At 42.3% G+C, this 13,069-nt stretch overlaps 2 protein-coding genes across 2 annotated transcripts in view; both read left to right on the top strand.

Annotated features, from left to right (window-relative positions):
* cux1a (cut-like homeobox 1a) overlaps positions 1 to 3,918 on the top strand; it is a 49,499-nt gene extending 45,581 nt beyond the window's left edge. Inside the window, exons 20-23 of the mRNA XM_079225399.1 lie at positions 441 to 731; positions 852 to 1,040; positions 2,597 to 2,861; positions 3,242 to 3,918. Of these exons, the coding sequence (XP_079081525.1) occupies positions 441 to 731; positions 852 to 1,040; positions 2,597 to 2,861; positions 3,242 to 3,746 (1,250 nt within the window). The 3' untranslated portion in view covers positions 3,747 to 3,918. The remainder of the gene's footprint in view (positions 1 to 440; positions 732 to 851; positions 1,041 to 2,596; positions 2,862 to 3,241) is intronic.
* A 5,394-nt stretch (positions 3,919 to 9,312) lies between these two features.
* cux1b (cut-like homeobox 1b) lies at positions 9,313 to 12,730 on the top strand. The gene is made up of 8 exons (XM_079225400.1): positions 9,313 to 9,617; positions 10,268 to 10,380; positions 10,491 to 10,607; positions 10,680 to 10,763; positions 11,349 to 11,405; positions 11,492 to 11,572; positions 11,675 to 11,739; positions 11,845 to 12,730. The coding sequence occupies exons 1-8, from the start codon at positions 9,521 to 9,523 to the stop codon at positions 11,891 to 11,893; spliced, it is 663 nt and encodes a 220-aa protein (XP_079081526.1). The 5' UTR covers positions 9,313 to 9,520; the 3' UTR covers positions 11,894 to 12,730.
* Positions 12,731 to 13,069: the final 339 nt, after the last annotated feature.

The following is a 13,069-nucleotide window of genomic DNA, read 5'->3' on the forward strand; positions in this document are numbered from 1 at the left end:
GCTGCTGGTTTGTCATGTCATAGACAAGTTAGTGTTGCAGCGCCAGATGGCAGCTCTGTGTGTGTGTGTGTGTGTGTGTGTGTGTGTGTGTGTGTGTGCGGGCATGTGCGTGTCTCTCTTTCTCTCTGGGGGTGTAAACAGCAGCTAATGTACACTGACAGCTCCTCATGACTGCTCTCTTCCAGCCTGCTGAGCTGCACAGCAGTACTACACAGATAGAGACAGGGAGATGAAGGAATAGGAGGAGGAAGCCAAAAAAGCTTCAAACTGAAAACTTAAGCACCTTTGCTGTTTGTTTAACAGGAATTAAATTAGTTGATGTAGTATGACTGAAGTCCCTCCCAAACGCAGCAGGGAGGAGGGATGGAACTGTGTTTGCTTCCATGGTAGCATGTCTTCTAACCTGTGTGATATTTCTCACCCTGTCTGTTGTCCTCAAGCAGAGGGTACTCCCAAGACATCCGCAAGCTGCAGCCCTGCTCCAGAGTCACCCCTCAGTTCAGCTGAGGAGTCTGTCAATGGTCTCGCAGGGGATCCTCTCGCTCCTCAGTCCTCCAGTCTCAAACTGGCGTCTGAGGATCCGTCAGGTGGGGAGTCGCAGCCCGGCACCCCGCTGCCTGTTCCTGGTCATTCGGGTCTCAGCATCCAGGAAATGGTCGCAATGTCTCCTGAGCTTGATACTTACGCCATCACCAAGAAGGTTAAGGAGGTGCTCACTGATAATAACCTTGGTAAGAAACGAAGGAGGTGCTGCCCGTGGGATTTAGTTGGTCCTCAATGATGACTTATTCAGCCTTTGAATCAGTTCTCTGAAATGACCGTTTCGTTTCGCCTCTCATTTGCCTGTCCAGGCCAGCGTCTGTTTGGGGAGACGATCCTGGGTCTGACTCAGGGTTCCGTCTCAGACCTGCTGGCCAGGCCCAAACCCTGGCACAAGCTCAGCCTGAAGGGACGAGAGCCCTTCGTTCGCATGCAGCTCTGGCTGCAGGACCCACACAGTGTGGAGAAACTCATGGACATGAAACGTCTGGAGAAGAAAGGTGTGTAGCGAAAGAAATAAATGCACACTTCATATAGAGCGGCGGTGGCTTCCCAAATAATAAATAAAAGACCCTCGACATCCTGAAAAACATCCACAAAAAACAGAAGCAGCAGCAGCCTTTAAATTACACATGCACATCTGCACACACAATCTCCTTTGTGCAGGACAGCAGAGCATGTTGTGCAGATCACAGTCATATTGGTGTGATGTCAGTACCAATCAGGACTGCAGACATCACATACTGTATTAGATGTGACAGCTAGGGGACTGCCTTGGGCCTGCTTACTCACAGTCATCAGCACTCCTCTTCATCATCGTCATCATCATAATAATTACCAGTGTCTATAAGCTTGTATTTTTTATCATTTGTTAGCCCATAGCTCACTTTATCTCTCATTCATTCTTCATGGCCTTCTGTTTGCATAATGCGTACAAGAGCAAAGCCAAGAGGCCCCGCCCTCCTCGCTGCCTCCCGGTGACCCCTGAATGCCCACTTGAAGCCCGCTGTAGAGATGGGATTGGCATTTTCGAACCTCTCAGTTGGCACAAGCGCGTAGGATCGGTTTACCCTCATGATTTTTCAGGCTACGCACAAGGGCAAAAAAACAAAACGGACCATACACCAGTGTGTTTGGGGTTTGGACGCATTGGGGTTACTCTCCATTCAACTTTGTTTGATTATTGACCCCAAAGTAATGCATCTAAATAGCAATGGTGAACAGTCCTGGCCAACAGCAGAGCCCAGAGGAAAGACATGGACCTAGTGCAGAGCAGCCATATTTGACCTCTCACCCTTGCGGTTCAAGCCTGCGAGGCAGCACACAACTTTCAGAGTGGTCTAACCTTGCTCTGAGTGGTTTTTGCCTGCAACACTAATATATCTGGCAGTGTGTATTGGGGTTGAGGAAAATGTCAACCTCATGCAAAGCTGCCACGAGCTGTTTTTTTTTTCAGCTGCTGGTGCGGCTTGTTAGCTTTAAAATGGAAGAGATGTTTTCATTGTTAGAGTTCCTTTGAAAGACAATAGCACCACCTAGTGGCCATTGAAGAGGATGGTAGGATTATTTTTTAGAACAGTGTCTGATGCACAATAAGTAACACACAACATTTCCTGGTGGCATGCACTGAATATAATATCCACTGTGAACGACTTCTGATGAACAAGAGCGTCTGACCAAGTTACAGTGTGCTTAGCACTGAAGGTTTAAATGATCTTTACTGAGAAGATTGCTTTAACAATGAATTGATAATAAAATTAGCACTTATTTATTTATAATACGAATAGAGTAGTCGGATAATTAACTAATAACCAACTAATTAATCTCTAGTTAAATCAGCTGATCCATAATATATACTTTACATGTAAATTGGTTGTCAGATGTTATGCTCATTTACAAAGATACCAGCCTTAACTGATTGATACAAATAAATACTTGAATCAATACAGATGTATGTTGATATTAATATTCCCCATATTTATTAATCACTTGTGTATTTTTTCAATGTATTTTCTCATTTAAAAATGTCCCTTCTCGTTTTTGTGTTTCTGTTTAGCTTACATGAAGAGGCGGCTGAGCTCCTTAAGTGACAACCATTCTGTGGACGTGGGTTTAGTGGGGCCCGACTACATCCAGGGCTCCCAGAGCCCGGTACATCAGCACCTGAAGAAGGCCAGAGTGGTGTTGGGCCCCGAGGAGAAGGAGGCCCTGAAACGGGCCTACCAGGAGAAGCCCTATCCATCCCCCAAAACCATTGAGGAGCTGGCCTCCCAGCTCAACCTGAAGACCAGTACTGTCATTAACTGGTTCCATAATTACAGGTCAGCACTTGGAAAAGAGACGCTTGAATACTGACCCATTGCCTTTAAGTGTTCACAAGCTGTTCTTCAAAGGACATTTGACATAATTTGTGTTGCTGGTAATTGTGTTTGTTTTATTGCATTTATTGGTTTGCACTTCATATTGCTATCTGTGTAATAATTAATTAATTTTCTAGAAAGGATTTTGCATTTGATTATGTGTGTATTTGTATCATAGATAGTTTTGTGTTGTTAATGTCTAAGGAAGTGCTTTAGATCCCGCCCTGTTCTCATAAGTCAGTGCACTCATGCAATATTTTGAGATCAATCAAATGCAAGATGTGTCGCATCTGACAAATTTTAATTTCAGGATTTGATTTGAACTCGTGTGTTTCTACCAGGTCACGTATCCGGCGAGAGCTCTTCATAGAGGAGATCCAGGCAGCTGGAGGGTTGGGGCCTGGCAGCGAGGGGGGCTCCCCTTCCCTCCGCGGGTCCAAATCAGGAGAGGGGGACAGCTGTGACGGGACAGAATCTGAAGGCACAGTGGAGACACGCCAGGGACTGGGCCTCGGTCTGGAGGATCACAGAGGAGCATGCAAAGACGACATGGAGGTGGAGTCTGAGGCAGGGGGCTCTAATAACTCCCCTGACCAGTTTGACTGCACCACCTCAGGCTTTGTCGGGCCAGGCTCCAGCTGTGGACAGGGTGGACTGGGGCTCTTCAGCCTCACAGAGGCATCCTCCAGTGGCTCTGCCTCTAGTACTCACATCCCAGCCTCTGGCCCTGCCAGAAACCCCAAGGACAACAATCTGCGCAAGAAGAAAGCAGCCAATCTCAATAACATCATCCACAGGCTGGAGAAGGCTGCCAGCAAAGAGGATCCCTCAGAGTGGGAGTTCTAGTTCCCCCTGACCATCCTTCATCCCTCTTGTCTCATAACCTCACGACCTCTAACCTTGGACCCCTCCTGCTCTGTTCCAGTTGGAGAGTGGACACAGCCAAAGTCAAGCTCAGCAGCCATTTTTATTACATAGAAGCTTTCTGAAAAGAGGAAAGAAACAAAGAGTGGTTGGCAAAACCCTTAAAAAGAAGATTTACTGAAATCCTAGAAGAACAAAATAAGAGAACGTACGTGTCTCTCTGTTTTTTTAAAAACTGAGTTTTGTTTTTGTACTGAGAAAAGCACTTAGCCGTCCTGCTGGCCTCCGGCCCTGCTGTACCTCCCCTATCACCAGCCACTGGTGCACCAGACTGGTTAGTCCTGAGCTGGGGTCTGACCCACAGCTGGGGTTGAAACCTGGACTCAGTAACACAGGCAAGGCCTGACACAGCAGCTGTCACAGTGATTGACACTGATAGGTTATAGATAGAGACAGGAACTCTCTTACAAGAACTCTCACTTTCTTAAAGGAGATTTTTTCCGCTCTTCTTCTCACCTCCCAAGTGTCCACAAACCTCCCCTCACTCAGTGAGACGCCTCATTTTTCACACTGTAGAGTGACTGTTACAAACCCTTTGCCTTTTTCACTCACTGCGTGTGTGTGTGTGTGTGTGTGTGTGTGTGTGTGTGTGTATGTTAGGGGTTGTGTCAGTGTGCACCTGTGTGTGTGTGTGTGTGTGTGTGTGTGTGTGTGTATACACACCTAAAAATGATGTGTATTTGTGTGTGTGTTCTCTTCTCAATGGCAGCATGTTTTTTTTTTAATCTCACTCCTACACTCTTAAGAGGGTAGTGGAAGGCCTGCCGGCTGAGCTGCCATGGTTACTGATGTAAGAGAGATGAACTTTGACCTGTTGTGTCCCATATCCTATCCTGCTGACAGCCATGTGATGGCCAGGAGGATTTCTAAATCCTCACAAACACACGCACTCATCTGAAGAGGAAGGATGGAAGGAACCCCTTTTGCCTCCTTAAAAACCTTCTTTTAAGGATGAAGGATGATCTCTTCATTTTGATATTGCAATTCGGTTGCCAATAAGAGATTGCACAGTCTATTGACTCTAAAGAGTACAACATAGGGAATTTTAAGGAAGCATTTTTGATTAGTACAAAATAAGAACGGAAAATAAGAGAATAAAATGTTGCTGTTTGAAAAAAAAAAGATGAAATGGAATAATGTTGCGTTGTTGAAATACGATACAATGAATTCACGTAGTACTGTAGCTGTCTGACATGATGATACGATACATGTCTTGTTGTTTTAGTTTGTGCACGTCACAGCGTTCACCCGGCACTGGACCTGCTGGGGGTGTGTCTGCACCACTGACAAATTTTCTCTATTCACAAACTCACATTTTTATAGGCCAAATCAGGAAGAGTGTGTGTGTGTGTGTGTGTGTCTGTCTTGTGTGTGTGTGTGTGTGTGTGTGTCTTGTGTGCGTTTGTATTTCCCTGCATGCAAGTCAGGGTCGAGGTCAATTCACTCAGAATAAAATTTACAAAGTAGATTATCAATAATGAAATTCTTGACTGAAAGAAAAAAAAAAAAGGGTTTTAGCGAATGAATTGCATCGTAGAGTACGAGATATCTGTACTTTGTGTTGATTGCTGTCAAAGTGAATTCTCCCCAACCCGCGTGTGAGTAGTCACCACTCTCCTCCAGTCTGTCCTGTATCCAGGGATGTTTTGCATTGAATTCTACTGTATACACTACAAATTATAAGGCATATCACCTCCTCCCTGTCCCACACATGCCCTCAGTGCCTGTCAGCCTACTGCCTCCCCTTTGTGAGTGTGTGTGTGTGTGCGTTTGCATGGGTGCATGTACACACATGCCTGTCAATACATGCGTGTGCACTAGTGCGTGCGATTGAGGAGTTCAGTGTTTCCAATGAGTGGGGTCATATTTCGTATCTACTTGCACACACTACTAGTGCACAACTGACACCCTTCTTTAAGCTGTTTGATGCGTTACCATTACATTAATCTTCTCACAAAGTAGTGTAATACTATGATTTACTGTAGCTTGATTTTATTGCTATTTTGCATTTATAGTTTGGTTTTTATTCTGCTTATTTATAGGTGCTGTATTTTTCATTTAATGTCTTATCATTTGAGTTGTCTATTTTTTAAGGGATTATACTGTTCCTGAGGGCAAGTAACATTTTTATTAGACGTATAGACTGCCGGCAGTATTGGTTAATATTTACAAAGATGTACTAGTTCTCATTTGTTTGTATATTCATGAATCCTAAAGTTTAGTGTCATTTCAATAGCTTTGAAAAAAAGAAATGTGTTTGCTACAGTTCATGCTCCCGTAAGCATTAAGCTTTTACCACAACAGTTATGCTCTTAAATTGCTAGCTAGAGAATCAAAGTACATATCAATTTCAGCGAACATATGATGGCATATCTCTTTTCCTCTTTTCTATCCTCCGATAATGTTTTTTCCGGCTGTTTCTTGGGCAAGCCCAACACTACCGCTCGGCAGGGCACGCAGCTTTCTTCAGATAGAGGTCGCCCACTCGGTAATCACCTTAACATAATTTACTCTTTGTCAAATAGGTAAAATGCAATTACCTAAACTTGAAAACACAAGTTAACTTGAAAGAGGTCATATCTGCCAAATTGAGATTAGAGAAGTGTACCAGCTAGCAGGGGGTGCTACGTCAGATTGAACAGATAATAGCCAGCCTATGATTATGCAGAATATATATTGCAGTCTGTAACAAAGCACTTATTGGGATCTTTTTTGAAGACTTACCTGGGACAGGGTCTGTAAACACTACAACAGAGTACGATCCTGGGATCCTGGGAAATGTATGCCTTTTTTTTTTTTTTAAAGTGGTTGTGAACCAAGCACAGACTCTTCTCTGCATCCTAACACTAAAGTTAAAACACAAGATAGCTGTACCCATATTTTCTACATTATAAACTGTATTCTTATGCAGTAGCCCCACATTTCAACCCACAGATACCTGTGTGACTGAAAGGTGCGTTGTCCTGTAAAGTTGTAGATATTATGAGCAAACACCTGTTTTGGTTCCTATCCAAAGTCTCCTCAGTCCATCCCTAAGCCTCCCCTTTCCCTGAATCTGCTTCCAGATTAGTCACCACCTGTCAGAAGATACAGATAACCTCATTGTATTGCATTTAGATGCATTATTTAAAATTGGATTTTCTGGTGTATCTAATAATTGTAAAATTCCTCAAACATTGGCGCTTCCTGTGGACGACTGATGTGAAACATCCGTCTTCTGCAGATTACTGCAGGCTTATTGCTTTCTGTTGGACTGCTTGGACCGGACAACCGCAGTGTGTTTAATGGTGATAAATAGCTACTGTAAAGAATATAAGCACTTAACCCATTTGCCATGTTATAGCCACATCCATCAACTCACCGTAACCATGTGAGATCATCAGATTTGTGCCTTTAACTGCCAAGCAGGGCACCAAACTAGTGATGTCATTAGACGTAGACTATTTCACCAGATTTGTTCATAATATATCTCACATCTTGACCCAAATTTATTTCTCATACACTTCATATTGGTACTTTAAAGTCAGCTTTTCTCAGCTCTGTGGCGAGGGTTGTATACGATTCCTGGAGTGCAGTGAAAGAGTAGGAGAAGATGAGCTTGTGTATTCTAATGACTGACCTGCAGACACGTTTCGGTCCGGGTCCTATTTCAGACCGTTGTTTTCCCACAATGCATTTCTTACGTTGTACATAACCTTATCTAGCAGCGAAAGGCCAGAGCATTGAATGAAGGAGGAAGCATGCAGAAACAGCGTACACTGTAATAACACTGAATTTATTCATAGGGCATTTTGTATTTTTCTGTTTGTGTCAGGTTTGCTGTGACATTAATAATGGCACTACAGGTATTGATAATGACGTGTGCCAATTCTAATGGTTATTTGGAAAAGAGACATGTAAATACAGTCGATCAAGTAGCTATGGATTCACTATTGTCACAGTATGCTTTTGTTTGAAGGCAGGAGGAGAGAAGGGACGATTCAGGACTTTTCCATGATCCACAGATATTTTTCTACAAATTTAAATCAGATGATTCTATACACTGTTGAATAACATTGTAAAGGTGTAACAGATGCTGTATATCATATCATGTTTTCTGAAGTCGTAAAGCTTTACTGTATGATCTGTTGAAGTAGTGGTTATTCATTTGACATATTAGTTGTAATGGAAGCCTGAACAGCAGCACTGGTCACCATATTCAGGAAAAAAAGAAAGAAAGAAAGAAAGAAAGAAAAACCTCAGATGTTTTTTGTAATACTTTTAGAATATATCTTATGAAGTGGGTTTTGTAAGGAAACACTTTCCGAATCAGTGGTGCTGTATGCATAGCACACTCAGTAATACATACACACATAATACAGCACACCACACTCATCCTTTAAACCCCCTCCACTGTACTCGCGTGCTTTTGTTTTTCGTTTTTACGCTCCCCTCTCACATTGGCTCCAGCTAATTTTTAAGTCTTAAACCGTTTCCTCTTATTTCTTCAGTATTTCATGCTTAACTCTACAATTGTTAACACCCAGAGATCAACTCTGGAACGATAAACATTTCAGTGAATGCTCACAAGATTTAAAAGAGGAAGCAAAAAGCCAAATAGTGAAGTAGTTCTCCACCTCTGTTGAAAGGTTGCTGACAGTTTTCTGAATGTTGCTACCTTGTGTCGTCGCTTCAGTTCACCCATAGCTTAAACCACAGTTTAGTCTGACAACCAAATGACCTGGGGAGACCTTCACCCCCCTCCTTTTGGAAAGCTTTAAGATGCTTGTTGAGGCTTTAGCGAGTTCAGAGTTGTTTTTAGATGATGTTTTTCCAACCTTGTCATCAACAATGTGGAAGTAATAATTTTCATATCTTCTCCCACTGCCTATTTTGTGAGTGTGTGTGTGTGTGTGTGTGTGTGCGTGTGTGTGTGTGTGTGTGCGTACATGTGTGTTGTAGTACAAAAGGCTGCATGACTGTATAGGGATGGTTAAGATGTTTTTTGAAAGTTGTTTCCCTAGCACTTCTGTCACTCCTGAGATGCTTTATTCTCCTTTTGGGGTCTCCCTCCCTTTCGTTTTTCCTCATGTATCATTGTTTCTTTATCTTTCTATTTACTAAACGTATCATGTTGTTTGTTCTCAGCACTGTAAAACAGTCCCTTCTACAACATTGAAAAGCAATATCACTGTATGAAACGTTCACAATGTATTTGTTATGATTGACATTTGATTCATCATCATTATTATTCACATGCACCCTAGGTGTGATAATTGAAGTAAATCTCTTTTATACAAATACTAAGAGTGTGCTGTGGTAGTTTTTTGTTTTGCTTTTTTTTTCGTTGCCAAAGATCTTGATGAAAATGTTCCTTGTGAAACACATGGATGGTGAAATAAGTATTCTCAGAGAAAGATCTGTTAGAAAGCCAGGGAAGGTGTGTAGCAAGTAAACTTAAAGGGTTTCAGTCATGTTTGGGATATTGGACAGGCTTCTGCCATTTACACTCTCCACAGGTGAGTTATTTTGGGAACTATAAATACAACCTAGAGACTAACCCGAATACAAAATAATCTACCAATCATCTTTCCTCTCTGCCCTCAACAGGCCGTTATGCAGAGCTGCAGGTGGAGTCTTCAGCTGTGGTGCAGAGCAGTGCAGAGCAGAAGGAGCTCATCCTGAAGCTGGAGCACGACCTGAGCACCGTGCAGGCCATGTCCTCCCTGCAGCGCCCCGACGCGGACGGGTCGGAGGTCACCAACATGGAGAACATCCCGGATCCGATCAAAGAGGCCTCTGCTATGTTTACTGGTATGTTCCCTTAAAAGGTTCCTTTAAAGGACTGTTCAAAGAATATTGGAGCAGTGTTTTCTTTGGGCCTTCTCTTTGATGACGAAAAAGTGCAACAACACCCCACAAAATATATTGAAGAGATATAGCACTTTTGAATTGGTACAATTAAGAACACACTGAATTTAAGGGGATGTACTCCAGAAGGCGAAGGCCTTTCTCCCAAACAGCCGTTGTACTGCATTAATAGGAAGGTTCTCAAAGCCTTGGGATGAGCAAGTTTACACTCAAGCTAAAAAAAATGTTTGTGTCCAACTTGGGAATGGTGTGCTTCTTAAAGAGATCAATCCCCCTTAAACCTTTTAGCCTTAAGCTTAAAGGCAAAATATCATGAAAAAAGAATCATGAAAAGGATTGTATGAATTTGGGTGCGTTTCTTTTAAAATCTTTAAATATAAATTTTTATTTATTTTATTTATTATTTATTAGAGCGATTTTAAGAGTTTCTGTCCTTTCATTTGACACGCAAAAGTCAAGTTTTGAGGCGTTCACTAGCAAATAAAAGAGATATCAGCATCCAATTAGCATCCAAAAAACTATAGTTAAAATGACCCATTTTAAAAATATTGTTGTGTATGTAAGTGTATTTTTTTAATCTGTGTAACCTCCAGGTTTAGGCATGGGCCTCAATCCTGAGCTTCCTCAGGGCCAGATGGACTCTCTGCTCTCCATCATCTCCAGCCAGAGGGAGAGGTTTCGCTCCCGCAATCAGGAGCTGGAAGCTGTGAGTCACGATCTCACACACACACACACACACACACACACACAGTATTCCTGTGTATTTTTTCTGGGAGAACTAATTCATCAACTGTTTGCTTCCTCTGTCCCATGCAGGAGAATCGCTCCACGCAGCAGACCATGCAGGCGCTGCAGAATGAACTGGACAGCCTGAGAGCCGACAACATCAAACTCTACGAGAAAATCAAATTCCTGCAGAGCTACCCTGGCAGAGTGCGTGTGTGTGAAGGAATGAATGAATGAATGTGATGTTGTTGTTTCTAATGTCTTGTTAATTTGCTGTAGGCTGGCGGTAGTGACGACACTGTGATGCGCTACTCCTCCCAGTACGAGGAGAGACTGGATCCGTTTGCTTCCTTCAGCAAGAAGGTACAAGACACACCTTCAGTTGACGCACACAAAGGAAACTCTTCTCTTAAACGCTCTAAAACCACCGGCCACCCCTTGGTCCGTTTTTGTTATTTACCGTAATAGTTTCTCGCGCTGATATTTGACCACTGACCGAACGTGGATGACAGGACGCCATGTTTGTTCCACAGCTGCAATAGAGCTTCATTTGGTGTCGTTCCCACAGAATCAAAGGTTACCTTCTTATATGTAGATTTTGTACCGACGTTGTGAATTGAGGACGGCGACTACCCAAAAAAGCAACCCGCCTGTCTGAATTATTATTTTTTTTTTTTTAAACGGGGCTTTGTTGAAGTTCATTCTGGGGAATGTAGGAGCAGAATTTGAGCTTGATAAGGCAGTTTGAAACAAATGATATATCCTATGAAGGGAAATTACACCTCCTTACTCAAAATATCTCCCTGAAGCAAATGCCCCAAACACCCCAGACTGTAAACACATCTGGAATTGTAATGTATAACTTTAATATTACTTGTGTGAGACACCAAACCTTGATCTACATGGATTCACACTTTTTTGTTGAAGCACACTACTTTGTGTTTGCAGGAGCGTCAGCGCCGATACCTGAGCTTAAGCCCCTGGGATAAAGCAACTCTGAGCCTCGTAAGCACACACACACACACACACACACCTTGTGTATGTTGTTGTATGTTCTCTGTCTTGACTTGCACTGTTTTTGTGTCTGTCAGGGTCGTGTGATCCTCTCCAACAAGATGGCCAGGACTATTGCGTTCTTCTACACTTTGTTCCTGCATTGTTTGGTCTTCCTGGTGGGCCTCCTTTCAACCCCTGATGCAGTCTTCTGATGCAACATTAATGGCTCATCGGCTTCAGTGGTTTTAATCTGTTGATTGCTTCCTCTTTTTTTTCAGGTGCTGTACAAGACCGCCTGGAGCGAGAGTATCGGCAGAGATTGCTCCGCTTTCTGTGCTAAAAAGTGAGTTTGCTCATCGGCAGCTTGAACATTTATAATGTCACGTATGAATTGCCATTTTGATCACATTAGCAAGTACCTGATTTCATTATTTCTATCTCACTTCAGGTACTCTGACCACCTCCACCGTTTCCATGAGAGCGACCAAAACCTTTAAGATGGCTCAACATTCAGCAGCATGCTTGTCCCACATCAAGGTTTCCCTAATCATGCTCCTCATGCGGCGCTTTACCTTTTGTTTCTGCAGCAATACAAATATCCACTAGGGGGCGGTGTAGGGCTGTAAACGGTCAATCAAAAGGTTGATAGATTCAAAGACGGGTTCTTCTTCCTTTCATTTCTTGATTTTTGATCTTTAACAAGTTGCTATTAATATATAATTCCAGCAAAATGAAAACTTAAGGTTCCTTCTTATACTTAGTAAAGATAATACTGGGAACCAAGTATGCATCATTATATTATTAATCTATTAATCTGCTCCAGTCTAGAGCAAAAGTTGAATGAATTTAAGATTATGTTTAACTTGTACCAAAGGGACCGCAACGCCCGGGTTGTTTTTTTTCTGGGTTAAATTGGAATTTAGAGTAATTTGAGAATTAAATCCATAAAGACAAAGTTGATTTATGATTGTAGGTAATATGGTTAATGTTATAATTCATGTTTTATTGGAGAGTGTGCTGTGTAAGGTGGTTTATAAAGGATAGGAGGTGGTCCTTTTTAAGAGTGTATGGGGGTGCAATGGGGGAACAATATATACAGGAGTTAAGTGGGGCAAATCTCAGAGGAATGACGAGTAAACTTGAGTTTGACTAATATGATTGATAAGCATAGCTTTTAAGGACATCACCTTGTTAATGTTATTTGTCTTTCAGAGATTAAGACATGAGCGTTTGCAGCACTAATGGTTTATTCTTCTCACAGACGGAGTACTGTGCATGTTTACCTGCTTACTTCTTTTCTGACTGGCATTGCAGATATATTCCAAATAAAGGTTACGGAGTATTTTGTCTTGCATCATTTTATTTTACGAAGTTGTCTTTCTAAGATGTGTGCAATAGTGAAGATAGCACGATATGGAATGGCTCATCTGAGTCCTCACACAGAATCTATTTTTTTAAGTAAGGTTGTTTCGGGATCTCCAGATATTCCGTAGTTTTCTTATTGATAACATCTCTCATGAAAAGACAAAAACCAAGAATGAATTCATCCTGAACCGAAGGGTTTGGTGGGAGGCAACTATCCACCTGGTGGCAGGAAGAAGTTCTCACCTGTGATGCAGTGTTTTTCAACCAAAAAAGTAAAAAAATGTGACATTGTAGCATGATACAGCATA

Source organism: Taurulus bubalis (assembly GCF_910589615.1).
Source record: "Taurulus bubalis genome assembly, chromosome: 10".
Taxonomy (NCBI): Eukaryota; Metazoa; Chordata; class Actinopteri; order Perciformes; family Cottidae; genus Taurulus; species Taurulus bubalis.

Excerpts from the sequence above, each read along its gene's own strand:
- cux1b (XM_079225400.1), top strand. The coding sequence starts at position 9,521 with ATGTCCTCCCTGCAGCGCCCCGACGCGGACGGGTCGGAGGTCACCAAC. Across the intron at positions 10,608-10,679 it reads TGCAGAGCTACCCTGGCAGA|GCTGGCGGTAGTGACGACAC; the intron begins GTGCGTGTGTGT and ends AATTTGCTGTAG. Across the intron at positions 11,740-11,844 it reads TCCGCTTTCTGTGCTAAAAA|GTACTCTGACCACCTCCACC; the intron begins GTGAGTTTGCTC and ends ATCTCACTTCAG.